This window comes from Ursus maritimus, unplaced genomic scaffold, assembly GCF_017311325.1.
Source record: "Ursus maritimus isolate PB19 unplaced genomic scaffold, ASM1731132v1 scaffold_28, whole genome shotgun sequence".
NCBI lineage: Eukaryota > Metazoa > Chordata > Mammalia > Carnivora > Ursidae > Ursus > Ursus maritimus.
Genome location: NW_024425341.1, coordinates 4,594,666 through 4,616,892, shown reverse-complemented (window position 1 = coordinate 4,616,892; position 22,227 = coordinate 4,594,666). Strand labels below are relative to the sequence as shown.

Below are 22,227 nucleotides of genomic sequence, written 5' to 3'. Positions count from 1 at the left end.
CTTTGTTGAAAAAAAGTGGCAAAATGGGCATCCTTGCCTTCTTCCTGATTTTAGAGGAAACATTTTCAATCTCTTACCATTGAGCATAATGTTAGCTACAGGTTTCATATGTGTCTTTTATTATTTTGAGGTAGTTTCCTTCTGTTCTTACCTTGTTGTTTTTGTCACGAACAGGTGTGCATTTTGTCAAATGCTTTTTTCACATCATTGATGTGAATATGTGGTTCTTTTCCTTTATTATATTAGTGTGGTGTGCTGCATTGATTATTTTTGTATATTGAATAAAATACACAAAATATTTTATATTGGTGAATTTTATAACCGCATATGCGACAAACTGTATAGGAAACAAACCAATGAAATGTTTTCAGTATTCTTCTTTATCTTATTGTTTGAGAATAAAAATGTGTAATTTGCCTTCCACATTCTGATATCATGTAATGGCTTCACCATGTACAATTACTCAAAGCCAAAATCTGCTTCAACAACATAATATACCTGTACCTTACTGGTTATGACAGAAATATAAAAAAATAAGTTCTTTGGATTATAGCTAAGTATTCTATAAAATACTTTTTAGAGTCTCACAATACTTATAGGCTAGGTTCTATTGTACCCATGTTATAATTAAGGGAACTAAAGATAGATGTTAGGTTTATTTTGACACATAGCTAGTAAGTGATGGAGATTTGGAAGCATCAGTTCCTTTAACACATTTCAGCTTTTTCACCAGTATTATACATATTTATCCATTTCAGTGCCCAGATATCTTTTGCTAACCTTTCTAATTAATACTAAAAACTTGTATGTAAAATCTCTCAGGCTTTCAACCTAAACATATAACCTGCAAAAAATACCTGGTTTATATTTTACCTTTGATTGATTGATTTTTTATTGTTTTTAAAGATTTTATTTTTAAGTGATCTCTACACCCAAGGTGGGGCTCAAACTCACAAACCCAAGATCAAGAGTTGTATGCTCTTCTGACTGAACCAGCCAGGCACCCTTATATTTTACCTTTTAAACATTATCCATTTCATATTTATTTTAAAATCATGTTACATAATAGTCAATCATTACTCAAGTATTCCGTATTTGCAAATTCACTTACTTGCTCGGATTTATAACCCCCAAATCAATATTCATAGATCTCACTTGATCATTTGAATTAATGCCCAAGGTGACAAAAATTCAGTCACACTAAGGTTCACATTCTCAGCTGAGGTTGAACAAATGATATTCTGCCTTCTTTTTTCAGCTTTCATACAGAGAGGACCAGAGGATTAAAAAGGTGGGGAGCAGTGCACTGTATTGCAAGCTCACATTGTGGGGCCTTTGGAGAGCGTTTGAATCTCAACTCTGGCATCTATTGGTGGGGTGGCCCCATGCAAGTCATTTCTCACTTCTGAACCTCCTTTGCTTCTTTGTAAACAAGAGAAAATATAATCTCTAAAGGATGGATTGCTTTTAGAATTTCAGATTATATATATGAGATATATACATATTTCCCCTAGAAGCAATGATTCAGTAGTAGTTAATTCAGTGTGGTGGGACTTTATGAAACATAGCTACCACAATAATCAAATGTATTAGTATGATCCCACCTATATAAGAATATTTAAATTACATATTTTTAATAGCTAAAAGGTCCAATAGGCTGTACAGCCCTTTTGTGAGATAGAATTATGCTTATATATTACTTGGGGAATACTTTTTGAAAATTAAATATCAAAACACTTGCTATCCTTCAAATATCAGAGCTCTTTAACAAAGTAAATATGAACACAAACAATTTTACAAATCATTATGTATGAATTGATTTGGCCCATATAGTCCAAAGAATAAAATACACAGAAAATACAAAAAATGATTTCTTATTGCATGCGTTTAAGAAACTTTGCCATCATTGCCCAATCTTCCGCGGCACTGTAATTTGTAGAAGTGATGTTTCAGAACCTACAGCAAGGAAAACATGTGTGAGCATTCCCCAGTGCCTGGCAGCATCCTTATTCTTCACCTGTCCTCTCACATCACGTCACTCGTCCAGTTCCAAGCCCCAACACACACACACACACACACACACACCCCTGCCACGAAATCAGACTTTGTACATTCCAGGAAGAGGCTCCCTCCACCAACCATATACTTTGGAGCGTGACCCTCCACCATCCAGAGCCTTTTGGGACATGTTGACCTCAGCCCCAGCAGGCGAAGAAGTGCTGCTCTGGAGGCCCCACCTCCCAGAAGATGTGCGCCCTCTCCTCCAAGTGCAGGGTCAGGCAAGTGAGGGGCAACTGTCCCAGTCCCGCTCTGAGCCCTCCAAGCAGCAGGCCCAGGAGGATCTGACTCTAGGCGGGCTCTGACAAGACGCTGGGCTCTCCCCAGCCAGACCCGGGGTTCTGGAGCGAGGTTCTGGGGCCCGCCACGCCCAGAGGCTCCGCAACAAATGGCCCTCTATGGAGCAGGGTCCTTCACTCACGAGGGCCCGCGGAGGTCAGCCGGCCCAGGCCTGAGAGGATCAGCAGGAGAGACAGCATTGCGGGGCCTGCCGGCCTTGCCACGGTGATGGCTGTTGACTGCCCAACCGCGGCGGCTCACGCGGGACCTGCTATCCCGGCCAGTGGGGCGGGGCTCTGAGCGGGCGGCCAGGAGGCGGGGGAGGGGGGCGTGGCCGCAGTCGCAGTCCCCGGCACCCACCCACCGCCCACTGCGGGCGGGAGGCACACGCCAGCCTGTCCTGGTGCCCTTGTGGGCTTGGGCTTTATTTCCAAAAAGTGGACATTGGAAACGCATTCAGGGATGACGTAAGGGTCATAAAGTGCATTTTCTCCTGTGGAATTAGGCCATTTTCTGGTGAAGTGCTTGGCAATGTTAATAGTCCACGTCGTAGTTTTCTGGCACAATGGCTGAATTACTGTAGTGAAGGAAAACAGAAAATGGAAATTCGGCATGTGTTTAGTAGCAGACAGATGCCTGTTTTAACCATATCTACTGCTGGATTTCTAATTTTAAGTCTCAGTTCAAAACACACACATGATAAGAAACAACACTAAAATTAAAAAAAAATCTATTATAGATAAGTTTGTTTTTTACAAAACTAAGGAGTACAAATAAAACACTAAAATATAAATGTGTGTTTATTATTCTAGTATTGATTTATAATTTAAGTATGAGGCAAAATAATTACGGCTATGGAATGACTGAAAATTAATCAAAATATGTTTATTCAGTTTTGTACATTTTTGTTTCTTAGAAAAAAAATCTACGTTTAGGAGACCAAGTGGTCCTTCAGCCATTTTTTAATCAGATGTTTGTTTTTGTTGTTTTTGTTGTTTTCAGGAGTTCTCTATATAGTCTAGAGATTAATCCCTTATCAGATATATGCTTCCCAAATATTTTCTTCCATTTTGGGGGGTTGCCTTTTACTCTGTTATTCTGGGTATATATCCAAAATAACTGAAAGCAGGGTCCAGAAGAGAGATTTGTATGCTAATATTCATTGCAGCATTATTCATAGGACCTAAAGGTGGGAAGCAACCCAGGTGTCCATGACAGATGAACAGATAAGCAAAATGTGCTATGTACATACACTGGAAAATTTCCGTTTTAAAAAGGAAGGAAATTCTGCAATATGCTATACCATGGATGAACCTTGAAGACATTGTGCTAAGTAAAATAAGCCAGTGACAAAAGACAAATACTGTATGAATCCACTTAAGTGAAGTACCTGGAGTAGTCAAATTCCTAGAGACAGAAAGCAGAATTGTAGTTGCAGGGTTTGGGAGAGGGAGGAATGGGGAATTATTTAATGGATATCGAGTTCCAGTTTTGCAAAAGGTAGAGGTCCGGTGATGCTTGGTGGTGATGTTTGCACAACAATGTGAATATACTCTAGAGCAATGAACTATACACATAAACATGGTTAAGATGATAAATTTTTATGTTAGGTGTATTTTACTACAATAAAAACTAAATTTTGAAAAAGACCCTGAAATTAGGCAAGTAATCAACCTGTATAATAAACCATGAAATGATAGTTCTTTCCAAGTTAATTCTATTGCTTTTCAATGTGTGAACTCCATATTAATCAGGAAATTTTTTTTCATTTATTTAAAACAGAATTACCTAATTTCAATTTCTAAGGGCTATTTTTTACAAGATACTCTTAAATTTTCTTTCCATGAAACTTGTGCTTATATATCTTAAAATAAATACCTATAGACAAATTCAAATATTGATTGCTCTTCCTCTTTGTAAAAAGAAATACAAAAATAGGTCTTTTTAGAAAGCTAATTCTCATACTTCTTTCTAAATATTTATTTCAGTAGCAAATAATAAAATATTTAATCCTAAAATATCCACATCTGTTTATTTTACTCAAGTATTTACTTCTTGGGTCGCCTGGGTGGCTCAGTTGGTTAAGCACCTGACTCAGGTCATGATCTCAGGGTCATGAGATGGAGCTCCTTGTCAGGCTCCATGTTGAGCCTGGAGCCTGCTTAAGATTCTCTCTCTCCTCTCTTCCTCTGCCTCTCCCCGGCACTAGTGCTCTCTCTCTCTCTCTTTAAAAAAAAAAAAATCTATATATCCAAACAGGTAAGAGACTGAAGGAAAGCCAATATGCATAAAAGATGTCATAGCTTGCAATTATGAATTCATTGTTAGCATGATACACGAAGTTCTCTGGGAATATATCTAATTTGTCTTCTCTACATATATCAAATGTAGCTACAGAAAGGATGTCACATTTCAGATTTGAACCATAATTGGATGAGTAAATGACTTGTATAAAGTCAGTAAATTTTCTCCTAAGAGTAATATTAAATCATCCAAAATCTTTAAGTGTGAATGAATGATATTTTGTCTCAAAAAAGCAACTTATCATAGTCCTAGCGATGATGAACTAAGAATAATGAGGACTGGAAACAGGAAATCCAATTAGAAGAATTTTGCATAGTTTAGGCCAGAAATGTCAATACCCTTCCTCATAGCTAAACAATAAGGGGGGAAAATAGAAATATGAGAGGTATTTTGGAAAAGTAATTAAAAATGGAATTTCTATCAACCCACCAAAAATCTTCACAAATGTAGAAAGGAACAAAGTAGTTTTATTATTGAATAAGTGCTAAACCTAACTGAGTTGTGCTAAGGAGATTGCAAAGACAGAAAGAAATCTCACCCTTTATATAACCAGGCAGATAACAGTCCATGTCATACCTGTTAACTTTCTTTATCCAAAGTACAAATAAAACTTCCAATTTCTTTAGGATAACCAAGAAGTTACAGCTTGGAACCAGACACCAAGGTTAAACTCCCAAGGAGCCAGGGAGATAGGAAGCTACCTTCCTTAATGTTTATGTTTGAAATAGATGCCTGCCTACTTAAAGTCCTTAAGGAAAATGTTCCTGGAATGTGAATTTGACAAATTTTATTTAATCTTCAAAAAGAACTACATACGTCCTAAAGAGAATGGATTAACGATTCCAATTTTCTAAAGGAAATAATCTAAGAAAAGGAAGTGTGTGTGTTAGTTTCTTTCAAGTGTGGTGCCAGGGAAAATTAATGTTTTATTTCATATATTTGTATTTACCCTTACAACATATAGGGAGCAAAAGAGGTATGTTGACTGATTTGATATGAAGCTTGATGAATTGTTAAGGCAACTAAGCAACTCAGATGATAGTAACACCAATTTTAGGAGAGACAAATTTGTGCAGGAGTTGGGAGATAATCAATTGGGTTGAAGACTTGTTGAATTTAGGGTCTTTGTGGACCAGCAATAGGTTGTTGGAGATAAATTTCAATCCTTACGATTTGAATTAAACACTTAAAAAGGCAATTTGAAGGAAAGAGAGTGATTTAGACAACTTAAGAAAAATATATAGAAAGAAAAGTGGGTGTCCAAGAGGAATTTGTGGATCATACAGATGATTTCAGTGATTAAGGGAACAGCAATCAAGAGAGAAAATGAAACTGATAAAGATTAAAAATTAAGGTAGATTAGGAATTAAAACGTGGATATTGTGATTTTGTCAAATGCTTTTCTTGCATTTGTTGAGTTGACCTTTTAAGAATCCAGTCTAATATGGTAAAATTGTTGGTTGAATATTGAGGTAAACCAACTTTGTATTCCTTGGATAAATCACATTTGATCATGATATTATCTCTTTTTTATATAACACTGGATTCAGTTTGCTAAAATTTCCATCCACTTTCACAAGGGATGCAAATTGATAGCATCTTTCTTACGTTGTTAATTTGACTCCTTCATCCCTGGAGAGGGGAGTTCGTGCCCACTGCTATCTGGGAAGCCTTTCCAAAAGAGTGAACAATCTCGCCTCATGTGCCCCAGGCATCCCTCAGAGCCCTGCCTTCACCCTGTGTGAGTGCTGGCCATCTGCCCTCCCGGGAGTGCAGTGTACCTGTGCTCTAGTCCAGGCATGCAGGCTGAGTTTTAAAACTCCCAACTCTAGGGGCCTGGCATGGCACAAGCCCATGTTAGTCTTCTGGGGGAAGGTCTCACTGCTTTGGGACTGATGCAGGTTTGCCCCAGCAGAGTGGACTTTGGAGTAAAGTGCTGCAAAGAGCCAGCGTGCATGTTAGCCACCCTCGGCAGGTGTCTCTGCGCCTATGCTGAGGGGCAGGGGAGGGTAATGACTCCCACCAGGCTCTTTTGCTCCCGGAGAGGAAATGCACCTCTCCCAGATGCACTCCAACAAGGGGGAACCCTCTCTCCTTGTGAGTCCCAGGGAATTCTCACATGTTAACCATTTGTTTCTGGCTACCTGCCCTCCTTCTCCACAGGAGCACTGCAACACCCTCAGGGCTCCCTATCAGCCTCACCATGGACCTCTGAAACTCCAGTCTTTGAGCCCTGCTGATTTAAAAAAAACTCGTGAATATCAGCCGCCTTCTTTCCAGTCAGTGGCTTGGGGAAGTGTTTTTCTTGTGCGAGCCCCTGTGTGCTTCTCTCTCTCCCTGTTGCCTCTTTTCATGACCAGGGGTCCCTCCCCTTGGCAGCATCTGCTATCTGTTTCTCCCCCAAATCACATCTCTGCACCTCCTTCCTTCAATGTTATGGCTTCTCTCCCAGTTGTGTAGTTTGTTCTGTCCATCCTCAGATAGAGTTCGTGGGTATTCAGAATGAGTTGATATGTATCTAGCTAGGGTCCTATTAGTACTCCAATATCTTAGCTCTTCCCCTTTTCTTTTTGAATAGGCTTTGATAGTTTTAGTTTTTTAGGAATTTGCCCATTTCACTTAGGTTGTCAGATTATTAGTATTAACACTGTTATTATATTTCCTCAGTATTGTTTCATTCTCTATAGGATTAGTAATGAGGGATCTTCTCTCATTCTAGATATTTGTAATTGTTGTCTACTCTCTTTCTTTCTTACCCATGTGGCTACACAGTTAGTACTTTTTTTGATGTTTCCCAAAAAACATTTTTTTTTGTTTCACTGGTTTCATCGATTGTGTTCCTGCTTTCTATTGTGTTCTTGCTATTTTCTAAACTTCATAATTTCATTTCCTTTTAACATGGGACTGAATTTGCTCTTCTTTTTCTACTTTCTTTGTGTGGAAACTTATGTAATTGATTTAAACTTTCTAACATTGCTGATATAAGTTATTAATAGTATAACTTTTCCCCAAAGTACTGCTTTATATACAGCTGACAAATTTTGTAATATGTTTTTATTTTCATTTTGTGTTTAAATATGTTCGAAATTATCTGGTGATTTTTTTTCTTTGATCAGTGAATTACTTAAAAATATGTGTGCTTTCCAAACTTTTTATTTTAAGATTTTTTACTGTTATTGACAACAAGTATAATTCTATTTGTTCACAGTACATATTTTGCATGATCTGAATCTGTTTGAATTTATTGTTACTTTTTCATGGCACACATTTGGTTTAACTTGTGAAATGTTTCAGGCACATTTGAAACAAATAAAAATTCTGCTGTTGTAGTGAGGTCTTCTAAAAGATAATGCTGCTAATTAGTGTTTTTCATTTCTTTTTTATTCTTATGGTTTTTCAGTCTACTTATATTGAGAGAGAGATGTTGAAACTTCTAATATCTGTGGCTTTTTCTCTTAGGCAGTTAATAACATAGCTTCAAATACAGAGAGCAAAGGCTTTCAGAACTGAAGGAATTATATGTGTTCTTAAAGACTTGATCCTTTTATTTTGATTATAATGATCAAATTATGCTGTCATTTAAAATTATATATCTTCTTCAGACTTCTTCGGCTGATAGAAATATAGTCACTTAGCTTTCTTTGGGTTGGTGTTAGCATGGTACATCTTTTACTTTTAGCCCATTTGTTTCTTTAGATTGAAAGCTCATTTCTTGTTGACAGCACATATTTCTCTTGATTTTAATCCAATCTTACATTTTCTGCTTTTTTTAATTGAAGTATTTAGACTACTTAAATTTATTAACTCAATATGGTTGGGTTTCAATTTAACACCTTGCTATATATTATTATTGTCATTTTCTTTATCTTCTTTTCTAGATTCTTGGGAATCATTTAATGGGCTTTTGGGGGGCAAACGTTGATTTTACTTAATTTTTTGAAATAATTATAAATCTATAGGAATTTTTAAAAAATTTTACTGGGAGATTTCATGTGCGTACCCTTCACTTGGTTTTTGCTCATGGTAAAATCTTGCATGATTATATTACATTGTGAAAACCAGGAAATCAACACTGTATAACCCACAGAGTTAATTTAGATTTCATCATTGTTTACATGCACTGACTTATGTTTATATGTGTATAAATGTATTCTCTTACTACATGTAGAGATTAGTGTGTCCAACACCAAAATCAACATACAGAATTGTTCCACAACCACAAAAACAAAAACAAACAAACAAACAAACAAAAAAAAATACAACCCCTACAGAGTACACCTATTTGCCTTACTCCCAATTCCTAATCCTTGGAAACTACTAATTGGTCTTTATTTCTATAATTGTAATGCAAGTACTTTATATAAATGACATCATATAGTAGCTCTTGAGCTTTGTTTTTTCTCTCATGTAATTCCTTTGAGATCCACCAAAATTGTGTCATATATTAATAATTTCTTGCTATTCCTCAGTAGTACCCATGGTATGAATGTTCCATAGTTTAATTAGTCATCCATCAAAAGATTATTTGGCTAATTTTTAGTTTTTAGCTATTACAAATAACATTGCTATGGATGTTCATATAGTTTTTTACATAAATATAAAAGTTGTCTCTAGGATAAATAACCAAAATGAAATTGTTGGGCTGTATAATAAGGCTGACAAATTGTATGTCATAGTAGCTATACTGTTTTGTATGTCCCACAGCAATATATGAGTGATCTAATATTCTGCATCTTCATCAGTACTTACTATTATTACTATTTTTTATCTTAGTCAATCTGTTGGGAAAAGTGTGATATCTCATTGTGGTTTTAATTTTTATTACTCCAATGACTAATTATATTAAATGTAACAATGTGCTTGCTTGCCATCGGTATATACTCTTCAGTCAAGTCTTGGTTCATGTCTTTGCCCTTTGTTAACCAAATTTTTTTAACTGTTGATTTTGAACTTTTAAAATATGTTATAGATAGAAAATCTTTGTTGGATATATGGTTTGCAAATACATTCTACTAGACTGAAACTTGTCTTTTTACTTTCTTAACAAGGTATTTTTCAGATCAGATATCTTTAATTTTGACCACATACAAATTTTCCTTATGGATCATGATTTGTTGTTTGGTTTTTTTAAGATTTTATTTATTCATTTGAGAGAGATAGAATGAGTGTGTGAGAGAGAGAGAGAGAGAGAGAGCATGAGAGGGGGAGGGGCAGAGAGAAAGGGAGAAGCAGACTCCCCATGGAGCAGGGAGCCCAATGTGGGGCAGAGGCAAACAAGAGGCAGTAAACTTTCCTGACATTGATTTTGGTGATGATTTAAAACAAATTCTTAACAAACTCATCCAAAAAATAAAACACTTCCAAACTCATTTAATAAGGCCAGCATTTCCCTGATACCCAAACCAGATAAGGATGCCACAACAGAAGAAAATTATAGGTCACTATCCCTGATGAACATAGACGCAAAAAATTCTCAACAAAACATTAGCGTACTGAATTCAACAATACATTAAAAGGATCATATACCACGATCAAGTGGTATTTATTTCAGGGATGCAAAAATGGTTCAATTGCAAACCAGCCAATATGATACATCCCATTAACAAAATGAATAATAAAAATTATATCATCATTTTACTCAATGCAGAAATAGATGACAAAAGTCAACATCAATTTATGACAAAAACTCTCAACGAAACAGGTATAGGGGGGAAATACCTCCACACAATAAAGGCCAAATATGATAAGCCCACAGCTAACACCATGCTGAACAGTGAAAAAGCTGAATGCTACCCTCTAAGATCAGAAACAAGACAAGGACTCCCACTCTCATCACTGTTATTCAACATTGTATTAAAGTCCTAGTCAGAGCAATTAGTCAAGAAAAAGATATAAAATGTATCTAATTGGAAAGCATGAAGTAAAGCTGTTACTATTTGCAGATGACATATTATATATAGTAAACCCTAACAACTCCACCAAAAGCTGTTAGAACTAATTAAGTAAGTTGCAGGATGAAAAATCAATGTACAAAAATTTTCTGCATTTTTTACATTAATAACAATGACCTATCAGAAAGAAAAGCAATGCTACTTAAATTACATCAAAAATAATCAAATATCTAGAAAATAAATTCAGCTGTGGAAGTAAAAGGCTTGTACACTGGAAACTATAAAACATTGATGAAAGAAATTGAAGACAAAAAAATGGAAAGATAATCAATGATCATGGATTGGAAAATTTAATATTATTAAAATTTTTATACAACCCCAAATGATCCACAGATTCAATGTAATCCCTATCAAAATTCCAATGGCATTTTTCATAGAAATATATCAAAGTATTCTACAATATGTATAGAACAAAGAAGACCCCAAATAGCCAAAACGACCAGGAGAAAGAAGAAGAAAACTGAAAGCATTATGGTCTCTGATTTCAAAATATATTACAAAGCTGTAGTAATTAAAACATTATAGTACTGGCATAAAAACAAACACATTGATCAATGAAAAAGAACAGAAGCCCCACAAATAAGCCCATGCATACGTGGTCAATTAATTTATGACAAAGGAATATTCAATGAGGAAAAGAAAGTCTCTTCCATAAATGCTGGGAAAATTGGTGAGCCACATGCAAAAGAATGAAATTGGACCACCATCTTACACAATACACTAAAATTAACTCAAGATGTATTAAAGACTTTAATGTAAGCTAGAAACTGTGCAACTCCTAGAAGAAAACTGAGGCAGTTAACTTTCTTGACATTGATTTTGGTGATGATTTTTTGAATCTGACACTAAAAGTAAAGGCAATAAAAATAAAAATAAACAACTGGCATTATATCCAACTAAAAAACTTCTAAACAGCTAAGAAAACCATCAACAACTTGAAAAGGCAACCTACCTAATGAGATAAAATATTTTCAATTCATATATCTAAAAAGGGGTTAATATTCCAAATATAAAAAGAACTAATATGATTCAAGAGTGAAAAAAAAGAAACAATATAATTGAAAATGTGCAGAAAATCTGAATAGAATTTTTTTCCAAATAAGACATATAGATGGCCAACAGATATATGAAAACATGTTCAAGATCATTAATCATAAGGGATACGTAAATCAAAACTACAATGAAACTTTAGAATTGTTATTATCAAAAGGACAACAAATAACAAGTGTTGGCAACGATGTGGAAAAACGGAACCATTATACACTGTTAGTGGGAATGTTAATTGGTGCTGCCTTTATGGAAATCAGTATAGCCATTTCTCAAAAAAATAAAAATTTAACTACCATATGATCCAACAATCTCATTTCTGGGTATTTATCTGAAGAAAACAAAAACACTAACTCCAAAGGATATATGCTCTCCATGTTCATTGCAGCATTTTTATAATAGCCAATATATGGAAAAAACCTAAGTGTTCCTTAATGGATGCATATATAAAAAAATATGATACACACACACACACACACACACACACACAATTCAGCCATAAAAAGGAATGAAACACATATGGACATTGAATTCACTATAGTAAATGAAATAAATCAGGCAGAGAAAGACAAATACTGTATGCTATCACTTGTTTATATGTGGAATCTAATTAAAATAAATGACAACAAAAAGCAACCAGCTCATAGAAACAAAGAAAATTTTACCATTGCCAGAGGTTGAGGTTGGGGACTGGGCAACATAGGAGAAGGTGGTCAAAAGGTTCAAACTTCCAGTTATAAATAAATACATCATGGGGTTGTAATGTACAACATAGTGACTGTAGTTAATACTACGTACGGCATATTTTAAAGTTCCAGAGAAACTAGATCTTAAAAGTTCTCATCACAAGAAAAAAATTAATTTTGTGTCTGAATGATGCATACTAACTAGACTTACTGTGGTGACCATTTTGCAATATATAGATAGAAAATCATTATGTTGTACAACTAAAACTAATATAATGCTGTATATTAATCATAACTCAATTTTTAAAAGGATAAAAATATTGAAATTATAAAAAAATAAACAAATGGAAATCATGGAGTTGAAAGTACAATAACTAAAACGAAAAAGTCAAAAGAAAGACCCAACAGATTTGAGTTCGTAGATGATTTAGCTAACTTGAACACAGATCCATACTGATAAATATTTAGAAGAAAAAGAGGAAGAATTTTAAAAAATGAGAAGGGCTTCACATAAATGTAGACACCATGAAGTGTGCTGGCATATAACTGAAGGATTCTAAAAAGAATAGAGAGACATGGGAGGAAAAAAGTACATATTTGAGGATTAATGGCTGATAATTTCCCAAATATAATGAAAGACATTCAACATCAAAGAAGTTCAATGAATTCCAAGTAGGATAAACACGGAGATTCATACCTTGACACATGATAGTCAAATTTTGAAAGACATGGACATAAAAATAATCTTCAGAGTAGTAAGAATAAACAACTTATCACCTACAAATAAATTTCATTAGGACTAGCAGCTTCTCATCAGAAACAATGGAAACAGGAAGATAATTTGATGGGATATGAAAATATTGAAAGAAAGAAATCTGTCAGCTAAGAATCCTATACCCAGCAAGACTATGTTTCCATGATGATAGTCAAATAAAGATATTCCTAGATTAAAAAAAAAAAATCTAAGGAGAGAGATTTTCTCTTCTCGGGAGAATGTGTTACTAGTAGACATCCCTTACAAGAAATAACCAAGCAATTCTTCAGACTGAAGCAAATTACACAACGTAATAATTCTAATCCATGTAAAGAGGCAAAAAGCATGAGTTAAAGACAGTTTTGTAAGTGACTATAAAAAACAGTATATTCAAACTTTCAGTTTTTAGTCTGGCATGTCATGAAGCTGTCACTTAATCACCCCAATTAACTACAAGTAAAAAGCAGAACAAACTGAAAATTAACAACTGAGGAAACCTGTTGCTAATAGACCTGCCTTGCAATGAAGCAAAGAATTTCAGGAAAGGAGAGAATGGCCAACACAGTGAAATATTGCTGACAAAACAAGCAGAATGTTAAAAAACGCTGGTCAATTTTGACAACTAAGATTTTTGTTAGCTCCACCAAGCACAGTACAGAGACAGTGGTGAGCATAAAGATTAAGAAAGCTTTAACTGGATTTAAGAAGAAGAAAAAAAGAGATTAGATACAAACAAAATCAGAAATGAAATACAAGAATTTGCTATCCATCCTACAGAAATTAAAATAATTTCAAGAAAATATACTATGAACATTATGTAACAAAATATTATATTTTTATGAAATAATATTCCTAGAAGAACACAAATTTCCAAAGCTGACTCAAGAAAGAACATAAAATATGAATAGATTACAACAAAGACGTCAAAATAATAATTAAAACTCTTCCTATAAAGAGACCCCAGAAGTGGATATTGTTACTGGTGATATCGTACATCTTAATTTGTTGGAGGAGATACAAGCATTCACTTTGATGTTTTAAAAATTGCTCATACTATGTTGTGGGCTCCTTGTATGTTTTTAATAGTTCACACACATATTCAATGTATCAATGCAAGTTAACAGTTATCCCTTTACGTGATGAAAATCATTTAATAGTTTTTGAACTTATTCCTGTTTTACACGTTCCAAGATAAACATACATAATACTTAAAGCTATCAATTCTTTAATTACTTCATAAATTTAATATGAATCCAGAGATAACATTCATGTATTAAAAAAAAAAAAACATTAGTAGGGGTGTCTGGGTGGCTCAGTTGGTTAAGCATCTGCCTTCAGCTCAGGTCATGATCCCAGAGTCCCTGGATTGAGCCCTACGTCAGGCTCCTCACCCCCCCTCATGCTCTCTCTCTTGTTCTCTCTCAAATAAATAAATAAATAAATAAATAAATAAATAAATCAAATCTTAAAAAAAAAGCATTAGTAAACTATACATGTATGTTTGTGTATGTAACTTCTGTAAAAGATAAAATATAAACAAACAGGGAGAAAGAGCTCAAATGATATGAAAAGTATTTTCTGTATAAAGTAAAACAGTATGGCCCAGAAGAAAATAAAGATTTGCAGCCTCACTAGTAATTAAAATATATATATAAGAAACACAGTGTTAGACACATTTATCATTTCCTATCTGACGTACAGTAAAATTGAACCTCTTCTTGTTATGAAATCTTGGTCTTAGATCTGGGTTTGAATTGACCTCCCAGCACAGTTTATCTGTCATCCCTCATTCCCAGTTGTTTCAAGTCCCCAGAAATACTAAGGCTATTTCTACTATTCTTCCTTAACTTTGCCAGCCTTGCTGGATCTTTCCTCATTTTTTGATAACCACTATGCTGGCTTCTAGTTTTTATCAGGGTTTAACTTAATATAACTTTTTTAGTATGATTTTTTATTCATTTCAATGACTATTTTTATGAAGAACAGAATGACAAGTGATCCAGATTACCATACTTTGTAAGAAGATCCAATATTTTATCTATTAATTTTGCATAAGTTCACTCAAATCAAAGACTGAGTGTGTCATGGAAAGCAAGGACTGAAAGGACATTCTTGCAGAGGCCATCCAAAACATAACAAAAAGATGGATAAAAAGTTACTTTGGAAAACTAATGAAGAAAGTAAACAACAAAGGAAAACCAGGTAATTCCTCTCTTACATTCACTATTTACTCAAGGTTGATGTGACTGTATTCCAGAGTCAAGATTTTCCTACCTGTAGTATAAGATATCAAGAAATTGATTACAGAAATTCTGGAAATAGGACTCTCTAAGGCACTAACCCTAGGTTGCCTTCCTAAAGGAATACCTGATGATTCCAGGACAGATGGTTCTATGCTAGATATTCCAAAGTTAGTTGAACTTAAATGTCCTTTATAAAATTAATTAAGAAGGTAATACATGACAGAAATGAATATATATCTATAAGATGAAATATTTTCATTTCCAACTGGTTAAAATATTGTTTTCAATGGTTCCAAGTGTATATTTATAGAATACACAAGGTAAAAGACCTAAAGATATATATCCCAGGACTGCTAAAACTGTTTATAAAGGGATACTTACTGAGTCTGAGACATTAGAAATTTTTGGATTGTGGAGATGCATTGAGCATGCACATTACTCAGATCCCCTCAATATCATTACCTGTGAGGCCTTTCTTTGGATTCTCTTTTTCTCTGCAGAGAATCATGATAGGCCAATTAAGTCACTTTCTCTTTCAGTGAGTATGATCCATCACTTCCCTAAACAATATACATGTAAGGTGTGTACAAATAAAAATTTTTTCATAAAATAGACCAGTAATATAGCCTTCGAAGAAAACATTACTTTGAAGCTAAAATCATCATTTGTGATGTTACATTTAAGGACTTACATGAGGGTTTCTTGCTTTCAATGAGTTAACTGTTTGGTAGAAGAATAACAAATGTAAGAATAGCATGTAGTTTTTATTTGTATTTCCCTGATGCTGAGTGATGTTGAGCAAGATGTGATTATATATAATATATATTATATAATTTATATTATATATTAATATATTTTATTAATATTAATATATTATATAATATATTACTATATTATCTATTATATTAATATTAATACAATATAATAATATTATGTATTATGTATATATTATATAATATTAATATTAATATAATTAACTTATAATATATATATATCTCAAATGAAATCTTGCTATTTGTAATGACATGGACGGGACTAGAGAGTATTATGCTAAGAGAAATTAGTCAGTCACAGAAAGACAAATACCATATGATTTCAATCATATGTGGAATTTAAGAAACAAAACAGATGAACATGGGGAAAGGAAGGAAAAATAAAATACAACAAAAACAGAGAGGAACACAAACCATAAGAGACTCTGAACTATAGGAAACATACTGAGGGGTGCTGAAGGGGAGGAGGGTGGGGGAATGGGGTAACTAGGTGATGGGCACTAAGGAGGGCACTTGATGGAATGAACCCTGGGTGTTACATGTAACTGATGAATCACTAAATTCTACCTCTGAAACTAAAAATACACTATACGTTAATTAAATTGAATTTAAATAAAAATTGAAAAAACAGCGTGTAGAAATTTATAAGAAACTATCTAATTTCAAATAATTCTGGAGACTTTTTTCACAGTATTTGAAACTACTAAGGAGAAACATTTTGAGGTTCAAGGAATTAATGAAAGTTTTAACATCTAAACACTGTAAATATTCATGAGGAAAACAATTCCAGAACAGCCAAAGTTTTGACTTGTTGCAATATGCTAACAACAATCTATTGGAAAACAAAATTATAAAAATGTCATTTACACTAGATTAAAAATAGTGCATACTTAGGAATGAATATCACTAAGTGCTATAGAACTATGAATTCATTTCACTGGTCAATGAGCAGTACAATCTAAGATCATAAATTATTTGCATAGTAATATTTACCCTTCATATTCTGCATTCTCTCTGTTGCATGATTTTCTCATTTCATTTCGTTTCATGATCATAATGGCAAATATTATGATAAAGGGCAGAACAATGTAGAAACTCAGAATAAGCCAGTTGTTCTGCTGTGCATTGTAGTCTTCTTTGATAAAAATTACATCTAGAAATGAAACATAGAAATCAGTAGATATTTACTTCACTAAATATAACATATTTATATTATATATATAATATATTTTAATAATTATAATATATAGTATATATAATTATATATTATTTTATATTTATATCATATTTATAAACATATTTCTTTCACTTTATTCTTTTTATATATATAATATTTATATAAATTGAAATTTTAATACATTGCCAACTCTTACAGGGGGAAGTATGCACTTTTGTCACAATTCTTATTTGTCTTTATGCATATTTGTTTCATTATTATGGTAACTGTATAAATGTTTTGAGTACTGCTTACTATATTCAGCATATTTATGACATCAATGTTTTTAAAAAGTAACACATTAATAGGATTTAAGTTAAAAATTTAGAAAGGAAAATTCTGTGAAAACCCCCTTCCCCCACCCTTGCCAAGTCACAGTTTCTCTTCTTGAAGAAAATCATCTTTAAATGACCCATGTTTTATGCATCTAAATAAAATCCATATCTACACCTATTCTTGTATCTATGTCTATCTACTTATATATAATGTGTGTATGTGTGGTTTTCTTCCATCTCACTGACATTGTAAAACATATTACAGCTTTCTTTCTTTTTTAATGGTTTTTTGAAGTTTCTTTAAAATTTTAATTCTAGGATAGCTAGAATACAGTGGTATATTCTTTTCAGGTTTACAATTGAGTGATTCAACAATTGCATTTGTTACTCAGTGCTCATCAAGATAAGTATACTTTTAATTCCCTTTACCTGTTTAATTCGTTCCTCTGCCCACCTCTATGGGTACTAGGTTTTCTTTTTTCCCTAGATTTATAATGTGAATACATTTTTTAAATTTATTTTTTAATTTAATCTAATTTACTTAATTATTTACTTTAATTTAACTTAATTAATTTCAATTCCAGTATAGTTAATGTACAGTGTAGATGAATGGACAAAGAATGTGTGCCCCTGAAACTAATATTACACTGAACGTTAACTAACTGGAATTCAAATAAAAAACTTGAAAAAGAAAAAAAAGAAAAGAAAAGAGAGATGTGGTATATTCATATATATATATTTGCATGGACTATTATTCAGCCATAAACAGAATGAAATCTTGCCATTTGCAATTATATGGATGGAACTAGAGAGTATAATGCTTAATGAAATACAGAGAAAGACAAACATCTTCTGTTATTTCTTATACTTAAAAATTAAAGTGTTATATATTCAGAAAAAATGTAACATATTAGCAATGAATAATATATAAATATATTAGAAATGAATTAGCAAAAACTATTCTGTTCTCAAAACAGATCCTGCCAGAATCCAAGAAAATCCTCAGGACAACTTTAATCATCATTTCTTTCCAAAGTTTACAAATATCTTGATTTCTTCTATTATTATTATTCATTTAGTGAATTTTTGCTGAAGTATAACATGTAAACAGAAATGGATGTATGCCATAATTATATAGCTCAAAGAATTTTCTAAATTAAACACATTCGTGTAACCAACACTAAATTCAGGAAGCATAATATTACCACTACCTCAGAATTCCCAACCTAATTTCTTCCAGTTGTTATCCTTTCCAAAGATAATTACTACTTTGGTCTCTAAGAGCATGAATCTTTTTTTTTACAGATTTTAAATTTTATGTAAGTAGAATTATTTTGTATATACTTTTTTGTCGATTTTTTTTTACTTATTTTTTTTACTCATACTTAATTTGGGAATTCACGCACATCATTGTTTATAGTTGTAAAATGTTCATTCACATCACTGTATGCTTTATCTTTGCATAGAAATAAACACCATTGATGCATTCTATCCATTATGGGTATTCAGGTAATTTGCAATTATGAGTATAATGAATAGTGCTGCTATGAATATTCTACTACATGTCTTTTAGTCAACATATGTACACATACTTCTCAGCAGATATATGTCCTTGGAATAGCAATGGTTTTTCATAGCATATGCCTATTTCAAACATTAGTAAATTTTCCAATGATTTTCCTAAATGATTATAACAAATATATTCCCATTAGCAGTGGATGGGAGTCTTGGATATTTCACATATATGGTATTTCTTTTTCTTATTATTGTTATTCTTTATATACAATAAAATGCAAATATTTTAACTGTATATATGGATACGATTTGATAAATATATACCCCAATTAGGCAAACATTTTAAAGACTGTTTTGTTTGATATCTGTGGCTTTTCTCCATTTAGTGTAAAATTCTTACAATTTTTTATTTGGTAGGTAAATAAAATGGGTTTAACTAGTGCCTGAGGTTTGGCAGCAAAATAGTGCGAATATCCTCATTTATTTAAATTTTGTTACCTTAACATCTTAGAGATATTTCTGACATATAATAAATGCACATATTTAAGATTTATGATTTGATAGCTTTCGTTATATGTATACACCCATGAAATCATCACCTCAGTCAAAATAATGAATATATCCATCATCCACATAATCTTATCATGCTACCACTCCCCCACATAGGCAGTCACTGATCTATCTGCATTCCCTAACTATAAATTAGTTTGCATGTTCTACAATTTAATATAGAGTTAGACAGTATTCTTTTTAATCTTGCTTTTTCCACATAGGGTAATGTTGAAATTCATCCACATTGGTACATGTAACTATATAGTCCATTCCTTTTTATTGTTCAATAGTAATCTATTGTTTGGATATACAATACTTTATCAATCACCTGCTGATTTCTATTGGGGTTATTTCCAGATTTCACCTACTACAAATAAAGCTGTTATAAGCTTTTATATATAAAGCTTTGTATTTGCATAAGCTTTCTATTTCTTGGGTAAATAGTGAAATGACTGAATCATATGGTAGGTGAATGATTACCTTCTTAAAAAATTGTGAAACTGTTCAATATTACATCCCAACAGCACTATATGGGACACTATCTTCACACCATGGTTAGTTCTTTAAATTTAACCAATTTTTATAGAGATGTAATGGTATCTAATTTTGAGTTTAATTTGCATTTTCCTAATGAAAAATGATGTTGGGCATTTTTACATGTGTTTATTTGTCATCTATATATCTTCTTTGATGAAGTTTCAATTCAAATATTTTGTCCATTTTTGTAGGGTTGTTTGCTTTTTATTGTTTCAGGGATTCTTTATGTATCTTTAATATAATTTTTTGTATATTTTAAATACAAATACTTTATCAGTGTACCTGAATTTAGCCCCTCCAGCTGTGTGCCTGTATGCCTCTTAGCCAAAGGCCCATCGCTGTCTCCACTGAAGTACGCATACCTGGAGATAGAGTGTGAAGCTATGAGAGCAAACAACCAGAGCCACTACAACTTCCCGTGAGCCTATAGTTGGCATTGGTCCTTGCTACCTACCCTGGCTCCGATCACACGTGTGTCTCCCAACTGATCTCTACCATTACATAGGCAATTGCAGCTGGGCCCTACAGTTAAATGTGTGCACAGCACTTGGTCTAGCCACCAATGCTGCTTAAACTTGCCCCTAACTATTGGTCCTGGAAGTGCCACTTAGGACCCAAACAACCCTTGCAGTGACTATAGACTCCATAGGGTGCTCACAAGGACCATACAAGTCTTGATTAAGATAGACCCCAGTGGCCTGAGCCAAAAAGACATTCCCTGGACCCTGTGCCACTGTGTGCTGCTGTATTTAGTACACTGTATCACTTGACCCAGGATCACAGCATGATCAAGTGTGCCCCATTCACAGGTGAAAATCTTCCCTTTTTAAAATTAGTCCATAAAGTCTGGAAGAGGTGACCACATCTGCAAATGTATAGACATCTATGCAAGGCTACAGGGATCTTGAAGAATCAGGAAATGCCTCCAACAAAGGAATATAGTAAACCTCCAATAACTGTTCCAAAATGAATGGCAATTGAGTAATTGCTCAACAAAGGATTCAAAGTAACTGCTCTACAGATACTCAGAGAGCTACAAGAGAATACAGATAAACAATTTAATGATACCAGGAATAAGTATAAGAACAAGATGAGGGGTGCCTGGGTGGCACAGCGGTTAAGCACCTGCCTTCGGCTCAGGGCGTGATCCCAGCGTTATGGGATGGAGCCCCACATCAGGCTCCTCCGCTATGAGCCTGCTTCTTCCTCTCCCACTCCCCCTGCTTGTGTTCCCTCTCTCGCTGGCTGTCTCTATCTCTGTCAAATAAATAAATAAAATCTTAAAAAAAAAAAAGAAAGAACAAGATGAGAAGCTCAACAAAGAGAAGGAAAACGAAAAAGAAAAAAGAAAAACTAGAACTATCATAGCAGAAGTATATAATGACCATAGTAAAGAATTCAATACAGAGCTTCATCAGCAAACCTGAACAAGCTGAAGAGAAAAAGAGTGATCTAGAAGAAAGATCAGTTGAAATTATTTAATCAGAAGTGCAAAAAGAAAAAAAAAAGAAGGAAGAATCAAGAAAGCCTGTGGGAGTTATGGAACGACATGAAAAGATATAATGTACACATTGGATTTCTAGAAGAAGAGGGGGTGAAAGGAATGGAAAGCTTATTTAAAGAAATAATGGCTGAGAAATTCACAAACCTGGGGAGAGATCTGGACACCCAAGTTCATAAAACAAATAGGTCACCTCAAAATTTCAATCCAAAATGTTCTTCAAGACAATTAATAACAAAACTGTCTAAAACCAAAGAGAGAGAATTTTAAAAGCAAGAGAAAAAATATTTCTCAGACAAGAAAATTCCCATAGGCTATCAATGGGTTTCTCAGCAGATACCTCACAGGCTAGGACAGAATGGGATGACATATTGAAAATACTAAAAGTAAGAAACTACCAACTAATACTTTAACCAGCAAAGTTGTCCTTATGAATTGAAGGTGTGATAAAGGTTTTCCCCTAATAAACAAAAGCTGAGGGAATTTATCACCACTAAATTTGCCTTATAAGAAATGCTGAAAGGTTTTCTTCAAGC

At 33.6% G+C, this 22,227-nt stretch overlaps 1 protein-coding gene and 1 long non-coding RNA gene across 2 annotated transcripts in view; both read right to left on the bottom strand.

Moving 5' to 3' along the window:
• Positions 1 to 1,858: 1,858 nt before the first annotated feature.
• On the bottom strand, positions 1,859 to 2,579 carry LOC121105619. Its single transcript, XR_005838223.1, has 2 exons — positions 2,480 to 2,579; positions 1,859 to 1,956 (listed from the first exon to the last, which is right to left on the bottom strand). It is a non-coding gene; the product is annotated as an uncharacterized LOC121105619 (long non-coding RNA).
• A 195-nt stretch (positions 2,580 to 2,774) lies between these two features.
• The window catches only part of ADAM18 (ADAM metallopeptidase domain 18), a 181,619-nt gene continuing 162,166 nt past the window's right edge, over positions 2,775 to 22,227 (bottom strand). Inside the window, exons 19-20 of the mRNA XM_040643231.1 lie at positions 17,089 to 17,248; positions 2,775 to 2,914 (exon numbers count right to left, since the gene is read on the bottom strand). Coding sequence (XP_040499165.1) covers positions 2,872 to 2,914; positions 17,089 to 17,248 — 203 coding nt within the window. The 3' untranslated portion in view covers positions 2,775 to 2,871. The remainder of the gene's footprint in view (positions 2,915 to 17,088; positions 17,249 to 22,227) is intronic.